At 46.0% G+C, this 12,375-nt stretch overlaps 1 protein-coding gene across 2 annotated transcripts in view; it reads right to left on the reverse strand.

Moving 5' to 3' along the window:
* Window positions 1-12,375, reverse strand: part of itsn2b (intersectin 2b) — a 47,614-nt gene that overhangs the window by 13,752 nt on the left and 21,487 nt on the right. For both annotated transcript variants that reach the window (XM_062523814.1, XM_062523815.1), the window contains exons 11-23: window positions 12,303-12,375; window positions 11,671-11,933; window positions 11,061-11,210; window positions 9,977-10,117; window positions 8,388-8,475; window positions 7,872-8,011; window positions 6,210-6,349; window positions 4,733-5,628; window positions 4,395-4,519; window positions 3,733-3,896; window positions 3,206-3,275; window positions 1,914-2,110; window positions 980-1,023 (exon numbers count right to left, since the gene is read on the reverse strand). The exon at window positions 12,303-12,375 is cut by the window's right edge and continues 28 nt beyond it. In XM_062523814.1, coding sequence (XP_062379798.1) covers window positions 980-1,023; window positions 1,914-2,110; window positions 3,206-3,275; window positions 3,733-3,896; window positions 4,395-4,519; window positions 4,733-5,628; window positions 6,210-6,349; window positions 7,872-8,011; window positions 8,388-8,475; window positions 9,977-10,117; window positions 11,061-11,210; window positions 11,671-11,933; window positions 12,303-12,375 — 2,491 coding nt within the window. The remainder of the gene's footprint in view (window positions 1-979; window positions 1,024-1,913; window positions 2,111-3,205; window positions 3,276-3,732; window positions 3,897-4,394; window positions 4,520-4,732; window positions 5,629-6,209; window positions 6,350-7,871; window positions 8,012-8,387; window positions 8,476-9,976; window positions 10,118-11,060; window positions 11,211-11,670; window positions 11,934-12,302) is intronic.

Genomic DNA, 12,375 nt, shown 5'->3' on the forward strand with positions numbered 1-12,375 from the left:
ACAGTTGGCAAGATTCTAACTCAAACATTGTGGGTTATTGTATTACACAGTTACTGTCGACCACTAATTCATGGTAAATTCAAGCTAAATAAATAATAATAAAAAAAATTGTCTAAACTATAGAACCCAGCTACTAAGGGGGCCTTCTGCCAGGTTCTTTTTTCTTAAAGAAAAAAAGAAGGAAGCCCCATCTAAACCAGGTCCACAACTGAAGCATTCTGTTCGCGGAGTGTAAAAAAAGTTTTAGAAGACTGGTCTAACTTTTAGGAACGTATGCACCACGTCTGGTATAGTCAGTTCCATTGATTAATATGGAAGATGACGCTACGCAATTCAAATGCTTCAGTTACATGCCTTGTGTAACCTCCCTGTAAGGATTGTAAAGGAATAAAGAAAGTAGGAAAAATGACTCTAGGCCCTTCCTCGTAGCAGATACTCTAAATAGGAAGTCATTCAGCTGCATAACGCATATCCAAAGCAGCGCATCATATAAATGACGTAGGGTTGGCTGTAAACCAGAGACAGATTTAATCTGAAGGTCAGATTAGTCTGTGGTATGTTCACAGCAAAACACCTGGATTAGCAGCGCTCAGATGACAGATGCGGCCAGATAGCGAAGCTTTGAGAGACCTCAGTAAACAACCAGAGCTGTGGAATGAGGAACAGCTCATCTCGGGGGCAGGAGGGAAAATGAAAGGTAGAGACGGAAGCGATAGAACCGGACAGACGCCTGATGTCACCTTGAGGGCATGTTTCAAGGTTACTGGATGATAATCTATGGAAACTACTGAACAGATATTAAATTGATTTCTTAGTGCGGTATAAAACTGAGTTTAAGTGGGATTGGGATGTGTGATATGGGATTACTGCTCAATCATTTTACACTGACAGCAGGTAGCTTTACGGCTGCTGACGATGACGAGACGAGTGTGTTTACAGACGGACGGATGGATGTGTGGGTTCAGTGACACTGCCGTACCTTGCTGTTGGGAGCCGTCTACGCCGTCAGCCCCGTCCGACACACTGTTGACAAAACAAGACAGAAATTACCCAGAGTTCCACCCGACGAGGCTCCCCCGAGATGAAGGCAATATCAACTGCCGTGACGGCGGCAGAGACACGGTCACCTTGACGACTAAAAAAGTAAGTTATTGACCAGACACTTCCTGAAATCGATACACGAGAGATCTTCTTTCAAACCTACAGACGAAGGGCACGTGACAACGCTCACAGTGCCCTCTCTGAAAGACTTATCTCTCAACAACACATTTACTGCACACAAACATACAGTACACTTACACACACACACTTACACATATACACACACGTCACGCATACTTCAAACGTATAGATTTACACATATACACACACGGATACATCAAACGCATACACCTACAATACACATCCTGACTGTTCTGACGAGGAATGAGCACAATAGGAGTCTCAGTGCACAGACCACAGCTCCACTACAATGTTTTAGAGTCTCACTGGCACGTTAAAGCGCAATCACATCAAGACAAGACGCGAGTAGCAATAACCATCCTCCGGTGTCTACTCTATCCTCTATGAATGGAGTGTGTGAGAATATTCTCAGTGAGTAAATGTGTGTTTATGTTGTACTGTACGTGTGGTTGCTTACACTATATGTGTGTGTGTGTGTGTGTGTGTGTGTGTGTGTGTGTGTGTGTGTGTGTGTGTGTGTGTGTGTGTGTGTCTGAAATTACATTATAACTACATTTGAAAAATGTGAAGTGGGTGATTTGGTCATTTAGTGATTTTGTAAAGAGATCTGAATTGTTCTCCTCTTACAGTCAATTTAAAGTGTGTTGTAAGGCCAAGGCTCTAAAGACCAAATCAGTGTTAGAGAGCGTAAATGGGTGTGTGTGTGTGTGTGTGTGTGTGTGTGCGCTCACTCTGCATGAGCGTCGGCGGCGGACAGCACGCTGACGTAGGATTTGGGGAACCAGCCCTGCACCCCGTTGAGCTCGCCCAGCCACCAGCTGTCCTGCTGCTCCAGCACCGTGATCACGTCGTCCTTGGAGAAGTTCAGGTGGTTGTCCGTCTTCGCCGTCCACGAGCACAGGGCCTGGGCCTGCATGTTCCCCACCACCTGCGACGAAGGAGGGGCAGTAGGGGTCAATAAAGCAACACGCAGACTTGAGCCTGTTTTGAGCCCCCAACGTTGTCTTCAAGGCAGCGCTGCCTGGAAGGCGCTAGGGTTAGGCATGGGTTAAGGTTAGGGTTAGGGGTAGGATTAAGTGCCTTTAAGTCAACAGTGGCAGGGCTGCCTGGAAGACGACATTGGGGGCTCAAAACACCACCACACCAAGAGTTCAGATGCAAAAGGCCCTGAAAGCTAGTCTGGCTATCACCATACTAAGCTCAATCTTTCAAGATTGAACATTAGTCTGGGGAGTCCGCGCTTTATTTCTACTACACAAGAGGCGTGATCAATGGGCATAGCTCAAATGACTCTGTACGCTTTTGGATAGTCCTTCAACCAATCAGACCAACAATCCGAGTGCGTCTAATGGATAAGCTAGTTTGTGACTGGACCCAAAGGTTGTGGACAGGAAGCAGGGGAGATAGATGTGCAGGTTTCCTCTCTGAGCTGCCAGGCAAAATCAAAATTAGCCGCCAGGTCAGGCAGGGTTCACCCAGCCTACCTAAAAGCCAGCTGTAGGAAGAGGTGCTCGGCTAAATCTCATTGTCCCCTCTAAAGGCTAAGCCATGAACCTTTAAAGACTTAACTGACATCCACTGATAAGTGGTTGACTGACTTTGAGAGGCTGTAACTGTAAGAGCTCAAAATACTGATAACAGGAATGGAACAGCACCTATGGCATGTTGTTAAGATGACCAAAAACACAGTGCAAACTATTTCCGCTTCTGTTTTATAGCAGTTTTTTACTGATGTTTTTTTTTCCAAGCTTCTAAAGTTTCGCTCTTGTTTAATGCTACAATAAAGGTTTTAATTCCCTTAGGTAACGTCTACGTAAATGCTTACAGAACTCACAGAGAAGACTCTGAAGGTCTGCGAGTGAACCCTAATGCCCTAATGATTTCACAGCGGGACACCACTAAGCCCTCACAAATTCAATTTATGCACATCAAAGTCTGTGAGTCTGTGAGTCTGTGAGTGTGGAGAGTGAGACTGGACTCTCCTGAGACAGGCGAGAGACTTCCTGGAGGTCGGCTTACTTACCTGGCTGGTTTCTGAAGAGGCAGAGCTTGGGGTGAGCGTGGGGGTGAAGGCAGAGGTCTCACCTGGTTTACTGCACACAGGAACACAACAGGGTGTAAGCCGTCGATTTTGAATGGCTTTTTCAGACAAGAGTATTTAAGTGTGACAAATTGTGGCCAGAAATGGCACAAGCTTTGTGAAAACAGGAAATAAACTATTTAACTCCTTTTTTTTTTTTTTTTAAAGATTATTTTTTTGGGCTTTTTATGCCTTTAATGGACAGGACAGTAGAGAGAATGACAGGAAGTGAGTGGGAGAGAGAGTCGGGGTGGGATCCGGAAAGGACCACGGGGCGGGAATCGAACCCGGGTCGCCGGCGTACAGTGCAGGTGCCCCAGCCAGTTGCGCCACTGCCGGGGCCACTATTTAACTCCTTGCATGTGTGTACAGTATGTGTGTGAGAGAGAGTGTGTGTGCACACCATTGTGTCTCTGCATGTTTTTACTGTGTGTACAGTATGTGTGTATGTGTGTGTGTGTGTGTGATACCTAGAGATGGAGTTAGAAAGCTGTGGTTTGAGGGAAGCTTTGGGTGGTACTGGGGCAGCATCAGGTTTGCTCTGCTTCTCCACGTAGCTCTCAGGGAACCAGCCCATTTTGCCCTGACGACTACCGTACAGCCAACCCGGCTCCCGTTCAATACTTTCGTCCACCTGAGGGATGGACAACACACACACACACACACACACACACCCCATCAACATCAGGGTACATTAGAGTTTCTACACTGGAAGAATCACAAGACAAATGGCACAATGCATGCAAATCAAACATACATACATTTATACATACAATTTATCTCGGCTTCATTGAAAATGAGAACTAACCTCAATGAACCTCTGAGAATAAAAATAGATTGAATATAAAACCCTAAAGCACCTAGAAAGGTCTAAGATGAGAAATTTGTCTATACCAGAATTGCTAATTTGCCTGTGGTCATTTTACATACATTTTCAAGAGAGAGTGATTTGTACCATGCAAAGAGATTATGTAATAATAATGCCACCAATAACTACAGGTCCTTCAGGAAGTAAAGCAGTTTAAAGTAGAAGTAGTAAACAGCTACATAAACTGCATTAGTTGATGCCGTTTAGAGAAAAAGAAGCAGAAATGCCACGATGGTTTAATGTGTCCCTCGCAGAAAGGCTTACCTCTATGAGATCCCCCTCCTCAAAGGAGAGCTCTTCGTCGTTGCGGGCGGTGAATGGGTACAGGGCTTTGAACGTGGTGAGAGCAGCTGACTTTCTGTGTTCCGTAGCCTGCGGCTGGCGTCCACCTGTGCGAGTAGCACAAGATAGCATCGCGTTAGCACTACTTCATCCATCAGTACTGGGGCTCATTGGCAGGCAGTGATTTCACCTTGCAAACAATTCCTCTCCACTGATAAGAGAGCACTTTCCTTCATCACAATTTTTTGGAAACGTATATTTAATACGACTGCGTGTGTGTGTGTGTGTGTGTGTGTGTGTGTGTGTGTGTACACACGTACCTTTCCTCTCCTCCAGGCCTCTAAGCAGAGCAGTGAGTTTGTTGTGGATGTCCAGCTTTGCGTTATTCGGCTGCTGCTGTTGTTGCTGTTGTTGTTGTTGTTGTTGCTGTTGTTGTTGCTGTTGCTTCTGCTGTCTGGCTGCCTCCTCTCTCTTCCTGGCTGCCGCCGCCTCTTCCTCCTGCTGCCTCCTCTTCCTCTCCTCCTCCTGTCGCTTGCGCTCCTGCTCCTGGGCCCTGCGCTCCTCATCCCTCCTCCTCCTCTCCTCCTCCACCCTCTTCTTCTCCTCCTCCTGTTTCTTCCTCTCGTCCGAGTCTCGCTTGGCGGCCTCCTGCGCCCGCGTTCTCCTCCGCTCCTCCTCCTCTTTCTCCCTCCGTCTCTCCTCCTCCATCCGCTTCTCCTCCTCTCTCCTCCTCCTCTCTTCCTCCAGTCTCTTCTGCTCTTCTTTCCTCTTCTCTTCCTCTTGCCTCCTCTCTTCCTCCTTTCTCCTCCGGTCGTCCTCTCTCCTCCTCTGCTCCTCCTCCATCGCTCGTCGTCGGTCCTCCTCCGTTTTTCTCCTCCTCTCCTCCTCCAGCTTCTTCCGTTCCTCCTCGAGCTTTCTCCTCTCCTCCTCCAAACGTTTACGCTCCTCCTCCGCTTTCTTCCTCTCCTCCTCAATCCTCCTCTCCTCCCGTTTCTTCCTCTCCTCTTCCTCCTGTCTCTTCCTCTCCTCGTCGCGCTTCTTGCGCTCCTGCTCTCTCTTCTCGTCCTCCTCTTTCCTCCTCCTCCTCTCCTCCTCCTCCTTCTCCCGGCGCTCTCGTTCGGCTCGCTCTCTCTCCTCCCGGAGCTTTTTCTGCCGCTCCTCCTCCTCGCGCTTCAGCCTCTCCTGGCGTTCACGCTCCTGCTCCTCCTGGATACGTCTGAGAGACAGAGATAGAACCATAGAGAGACACAGAGAGAGAGAGATGGAGACAGAAAGAGAGAGAGAAAGACAGGGACAAAGAGAGAGAGAGAGAGAGAGAGAGAGAGAGAGATGGAGAGACAGAGAGATAGACAGAGACAGAGAGAGAGAGAGAGAGGGACACAGAGAGAGAGAGAAGGACACACAGAGAGAGAGAGGGACAGAGAGAAAGAGAAAGAGATGGGTAGAGAGTGATGTATATAAAGGGATTGAGGGAGAAAACAGAACCAGAGAAACAAAGTGTTTGTTTTATATTTAATATTTTGTAAATGCTGGTACAAGTTTGCCAAATACCTGTGAGGACCACTGTTTAAGATAGACAGGAGTACTGCAACTGTGTGGCTGGCATATTTGCCATTTGGCATTGCCATTTAAATCTAATTAGATCCAATAATCTGACAGAAATGCAATGACGATTCACTTTAATTTTGCACAAGTAGTGAGTTCCCCTATTACACCTACTATCCTAAGTGCTGCCACTAGAATGTGCTTTTACATGAGAGTCATGCACTGCTGAGTTTCTGATCTGGGTGGTCTCACCTTCTCTCCTCATCCTCCTCTCTTTTCTTCTTGTCCAGCTCTTCTTTCTTGTGCTTCTTCAGCTCTCGGAGTTTGTCCTCTTTCACGCTGCGCAGTTTGTCCAGAGCGGCTTGCTGTTTCCTCTGACTGTCCCGCAGTTCCTGTGACATCACACCACAGACTCAGTCCACCCGCATCTAGACTTTTGTTACACACCATCGCTACGACGACGACAGGCCAACAAGCCATGAGACTAACGCAAGTCCTGAGGCTTCACCATGCAAAACAAACAGCATGGCATGTTGAGAATCCTCTCGCTTTAATACTTAGACAAAACTTATCTTTAGATGTTTGTAGTTTAAAAATAAGCGGTCAATGATGAGGACAGAGGTAAAGGCACCACCGGTTTTGAAATGAGATTGACCAGACAAAGGAAGAAAAAAATGACAAACAAGCACACCATAGACGATGCAAATAAATATTAAGATTTGTGGTGAGGGATGCAAGCAAAGCCTTACAAAAAGAAAAATAGGTCAGACCAGACAGGCAGACAGACAAGTCGACAGGCCGGCAGGCAGACAGACAGACAAACAAACAGGTAGGCAGACAGACAAAGACAGACTGGCATACAGACAGGTGGACAGACATGGACAGCCTGACAGACAGGCAGATAGACAGATAGATAGGCAGGCAGACAGACAAAGACAGACTGGCATACAGACAGGTAGACAGACATGGACAGACTGACAGACAGGCAGACAGACAGACAGATAGATAGGCAGACACACAGAGGCCATGGGAGGGATGAGAAGGTTGGGTGGGGGGGGGGGGGGGGGGTGAGGGGGGACACAACCTTGATGAGGTAGAAGACTTTGCTAAGGCAACAGAGCAGGGTCAGAGGCCCCTGGAGCAGCAAGCCGTCCCGCGGGTCCCCGCACTGCTCCACAAGCCAGCGAGAGAGACAGGACAGACAGACAGACAGGACAGACAGACAGACAGGACTCAAGGGGACACAAGAGGACAGTAGAGCACTACAGCAGGGGGACTAGGGGCCAGGGAGACAGGGCGACAGGAGAGCGCTGCGTCAGTCAACTCAGCAGAATCACTGCACTTTACGTACATTACATAAGTCAGGCTGAGAGTGAGAGTGTGTGAGAGAGAGAGAGTGTGTGTGTGTGTGTGTGTGTGTGTGTGTGAGTGTGTGTGAGTGAGTCAGCCAGAGAGAGAGAGAGTGTGTGTGTGTGTGTGTTTGTGGGTGTGTGAGAGAGAGAGACAGCATGCACATACTGAAAGACTACTTCCTGACCTCTCTGCTGAGAATTTGTTTTGAAGAACATTATGTTATCAACTTCATATCTCGAAGTAGAAGTTATCGAAGGTTCTTCAACTGGATAAGCCAAAGTGTAGCTAAGAGTGTATATCATACTGTAGCTAATAGCCACAATCAATGAGCGATAATAATCAATATGTGTCACTGTGTATCAATGTAGACATGACAGTTATAAAGTAAAATTCTAATAACCATCAACACAAATGCTTTTACCAGGTCAACTAGCCAATGCAGCTCCAGAGAGGAGACTATTTGAAAGGCTATTTGAAAAGGGAGGGACTTGAGCTGCCGGAGACGCTTGGGGAGAGCGAGGATCCTCTCTATTGTTTGGTGCTGGCTCTGACCCTGCTTACCATGATGTCCTTCTTGTATTGTTCCATGTCTGCCAGCTTGGCAGCGGTTTCTTTCTCCAGGGCCTCCAGTTGTTCTTTCAGCTTTCGACAGGCGAGGTCTTTCTCTGTCACGCTGCCCTGGAGTGTCGTCATGGTAGCGGCTGGACAAAGGCACATGTTCAGACCAGTGAGATGACCGAATACCACGGCTTGAGCTCTCAAGTGACCTTGAATTCCTTCAATCTAACCGATTTGAAAGACTTGTGAATGGATGAATGGCTTGAGTATGTGTGGACACTGTTCATAGTTGACTTTGCAAGACAAATTCCCTGGCATAATGCAAGCATGCTGAATTCATTTCTTCTTTTCAGTCAGTCATTCATCCGTCCATCCATCCATCCATCCATCCATTCCAAGTGATAGCCTACTTATTACTTTCACTTAAGCTTAATTTCAATACTCCAAAAAAAAGAAAAAAAAAAAAAATCAAAAACATCCAGACAAGGAAAAGGTTGACTTTTGTCTTATCTTTCTTACCTGGCATATTGTTTATCTTGATGAGACGCAGCTTGTCGTTCAGCTTTTGCTGTTCTGGAGCCAACTGGCCGAGCTTCCTCTGGAACTCCTGTGAAGACAGTCATGAACCAGAGAACTGAGAGCACCATTCTAGAACACTAGCACACCTTACAGCACATCTAGTGGAACCATTCTTCTCTCATGTTCCAACATGTAGGAATAGGCAAAATACATCAAAATGTATTTTAAGATAAAGTTTTAAATACCTTAATTTTAAGTGTATCAAAATAAACTACAAAATACAGAAGCCATGTCATGTTTTGGAAATATTCTTTAAAGGAAGCATGAAATCACTTTGCAAACATTCCATATCGGTCCATTTAATCTATTCCTTTATCAGTACACTGACTCTGTTGATTAAGTGGACATTGTTTGAGAGCAACAGCTTTTGACATAAACCTAACAAACAGTCAACAGATCAACTATGCTAACCTGCCTGTTACATCTCATAGCCTAAATACTGTATCATGCACGCAAAAAGTCACAACTGACATTGTCATTGACAGGATTCCTGTTGATCAGTAAGGATCATGACCTTTTAAACTAACTGTGTACTGTGTAAGTGCTAAATGATCTTACATGTTACATGTTAAATGTTCTTGAATTTCCCTTTGGGGATCAATAAAGTATCTATCTATCTATCTATCTATCTATCTATCTACATTGATGCCAATGGGGAATAAATACTAATCATTCATATGATTTCATATTCATATATTTTTTCATCGTGTTACTTACGGTGATACACAGGGCAATTTTTTTGAGCAATGTTGCAGGGCAACCACATAACCAGTTCCATGTGTTTCGATTGGATGATTAAAGTTCTCAAGAAGTTGAGGTTGGTGTGAGGGCGCGTATTGTGTGTGTGTGTGTGTGTGTGTGTGTGTGTGTGTGTGTGTGTGTATGTGTGTGTGTGTGTGTGTGTGTGTGTGTGTGTGTGTGAGCAACCTACACGTTACTTATCTTGCACTGGATCATCTTCCTGATTCTCAATATTCTGATTACAACAACTCTGGGCAAAAGCAGCACCAGTCAGAGGCTGCCCTACCTTCATTGTTTTGCACTTTTATGATATAACATCACCAAAAGCATTGTTTTTTAGCAAAAATGTTTGCCAGTATTTTTAAACTACAAAAACAGAACCCTACATAAAGTATTTTCATACAAAATCCAAAGACATCTTCTTCAACTCAACAATATACAAATTACAAAATACTATTTTGTATTTGAAATACGTATTTCAAACACATGCATCAGAAATACTGCCCATTCCTGCCAACATGAACCCCTGTGGGTGAGCATGATGATCCATTAACATCAACACCAAAATGCTGCTAAATATGTGATACTATAAAGAAAAAGAAACAAAAGTGTAGAGACAGACTAGACGTGACCCTGTTACAGCTCTGACATGTCTCTGTTATGGCCCCTATATGGCCCTGTGATGGCACTGATGGCCTTGACTCAGCTTTCAGTCAGCCACAATCTGGAACTGACGAGGACCGGTACAGTAACTCAGACTCTGCCAGGTGATCTGCCTCCTACTGTACCTCAAACTCCATCTGTAGGGAGTTGATCTCGCCGATGCGTCCATCCCTCCTCTGGTTGACGGTCTCCAGCTCAGCCCGGTGGACAGCCTTCCGCCCCCGAGCATCCCGCAGACGGTCCGAGATCTGCTTATGCTTGTTCCCCTGGGGGCAGAGACAGGGGTCAGCCAGTACAGAGGTTAAAGGTCAGGCCATGTTAACAAGTCTCAAGTGTAATTAGCCTTAACAGAAACAGCTAATTAAAAAGGTCAGACAGAACAACAACAACACCACCACCAACAACAACAACAACAGCAACAACAACAACAACAAGTTGCATTTATATAGCGCTTTTCTAGACACTCAAATGGCTTCACAGTGAAGGGGGAACCTCACTAACCACCAACAACTTGGATAACCCACCCATACCATCTACAGACGCTCAGATTAATCTCAACAAACTAATTGTTGACGCTGTTAACTGCAATATGCCCAATATCATTAATGTTACAGCTAGGGGTTGGATTTGGATTAAGGAGCTGTTCAGTATACAGTTCAAAAACAATTTCACATTCTAACCTTGAATGATGAGTTGTTAAATCCCTGTGGTCTTTATCCAAATAAAGAGATCCCAATTAGCCAGAAGAGTCTGATATGATAGGTCTCACTGGGGTTATTTGTGTATGAAGAGGAGGTGACCTAATTGCTATGTGGTTTGGCATGAGGTCACCGTAATCATGCTGAAAGGAAGTCCTATTGGGCTTTTTGGAGGTAGCTGATCAACGGGAAGTGAAGAGGGCTGACTGAGACATTGTTCTGTTAACGAAGCCCACTACTGTAATTGTAGCAGGGCTTAATTGTGCATTTCATTTATAGAGAGAACAATACAACAGTGAGCTCTGTCTGTGCATGTGTGTGTGAGTGTGAGTGTGAGTTTGTGCGTGTGCATGTGTGTGTGCATGTGTGTAAGTGAGTGTGTGTATACATGTGTGTAAGTGTGTGTGTGTGTATGTATGCAATGCATGTGTGTAAGTGTGTGTGTATGTGTGCGTGTGTGTGTGTGTGTGTGTGTGTGTATGCGCATGTGTGTGTGTGTGTGTGCCCTCACCACAGCCTCCAGCTCCATCTCTAGACTCCTCTTCTTGGCACGGAGGCGGATGACGTCGTCCTGCTCGTCACTCTTCCTGCTCTGCAGCTCTTGCTTCTTCCTGCGCTCCAACTCCAGCTTCCTCTGACGCTCCAGCTCCTTCTGGGCCGCCTGCACACGGGCGCACACACACACACACACACACACAAAATGTAAAACAGACACACAGACACAGACACAGACAAAAAGTATAAAATGTAAAACAGACACACGCACACAAACAGTAAATGTAAAACAGACACACGTACACATACACACAGACATAAATATAAAACACACACACAAATACATCAATAAAGCAAGCACACACAAACGTACAGTACACACAGAACAAAATATTTATATTTCCTGAAATATCGCCGATGAGATCAAAATATGAAAGAGGCAATGTTCTAGCTTATCAAAGAATGAGGAAAAATGCTCATTCAAAGTCATCAGTTTGGTTCAGCAGAAAAATATCTGGTGGCCTCCCCATTCTATTTTATCTCCAAGGGATCTCCTTGGAGCTGCTGGGATTTTTTCTGCCTTTTGTGTCTGGGGGTCAGAGGTCACATAAAGGTCATAAGGTCACCTCCTTGCGCTCCAGCTCCTTGAGTCGCTCCTCCTCCCTCTGCCTCTCGAGCTCGCGCTGGCGCTCCAGCCTCTGCTCCTCCTCGCGCCTCCTGCGGAGCTCCTGCTCGCGCACCTCCCTGTCGCGGCGCTCCTGCTCCTCGCGGGCCTTCTGGGCGCGGCGCTCCTCCTCCCGCCGCTGCTGCTCCTGCAGCGCCTGCCGACGCTTCTCCAGCTCCATGTTGCCCCGCTCCAGGTTCTGCTTGAACTTGTCCTCGAACGTCACTGCAGGACACACACACACACACACACATATATATACACACACACACACACACACATATACACACACACACAGACACACACACACACACATATACACACACACACACACACACACACACACACACACACACACACACACACACACACACACACACACAGAGACACACAGACATGCCGGCAGAGACACAGACAAACAGACAGACAGACAAGACAGACAGACAAGACAGACAGACAGACAGACAGACACACACACACAAACACGGCCGTCAGACATGTTCAATACATTAGCTGTTGTTGGCAATTCATAACCAAATTAAATGTACTATTTACTAAATGTGTGTATTATGTGGTAGCAATGGGGAAGCGTACAGTTGCTTTTGTTCTTTTGTGGCGGCTCAATCTCAATCTCATCAGCCAGGTCTGCATAGAAAGACGAAGTATT

This window comes from Sardina pilchardus, chromosome 20 (genome assembly GCF_963854185.1).
Source record: "Sardina pilchardus chromosome 20, fSarPil1.1, whole genome shotgun sequence".
Taxonomy (NCBI): Eukaryota; Metazoa; Chordata; class Actinopteri; order Clupeiformes; family Clupeidae; genus Sardina; species Sardina pilchardus.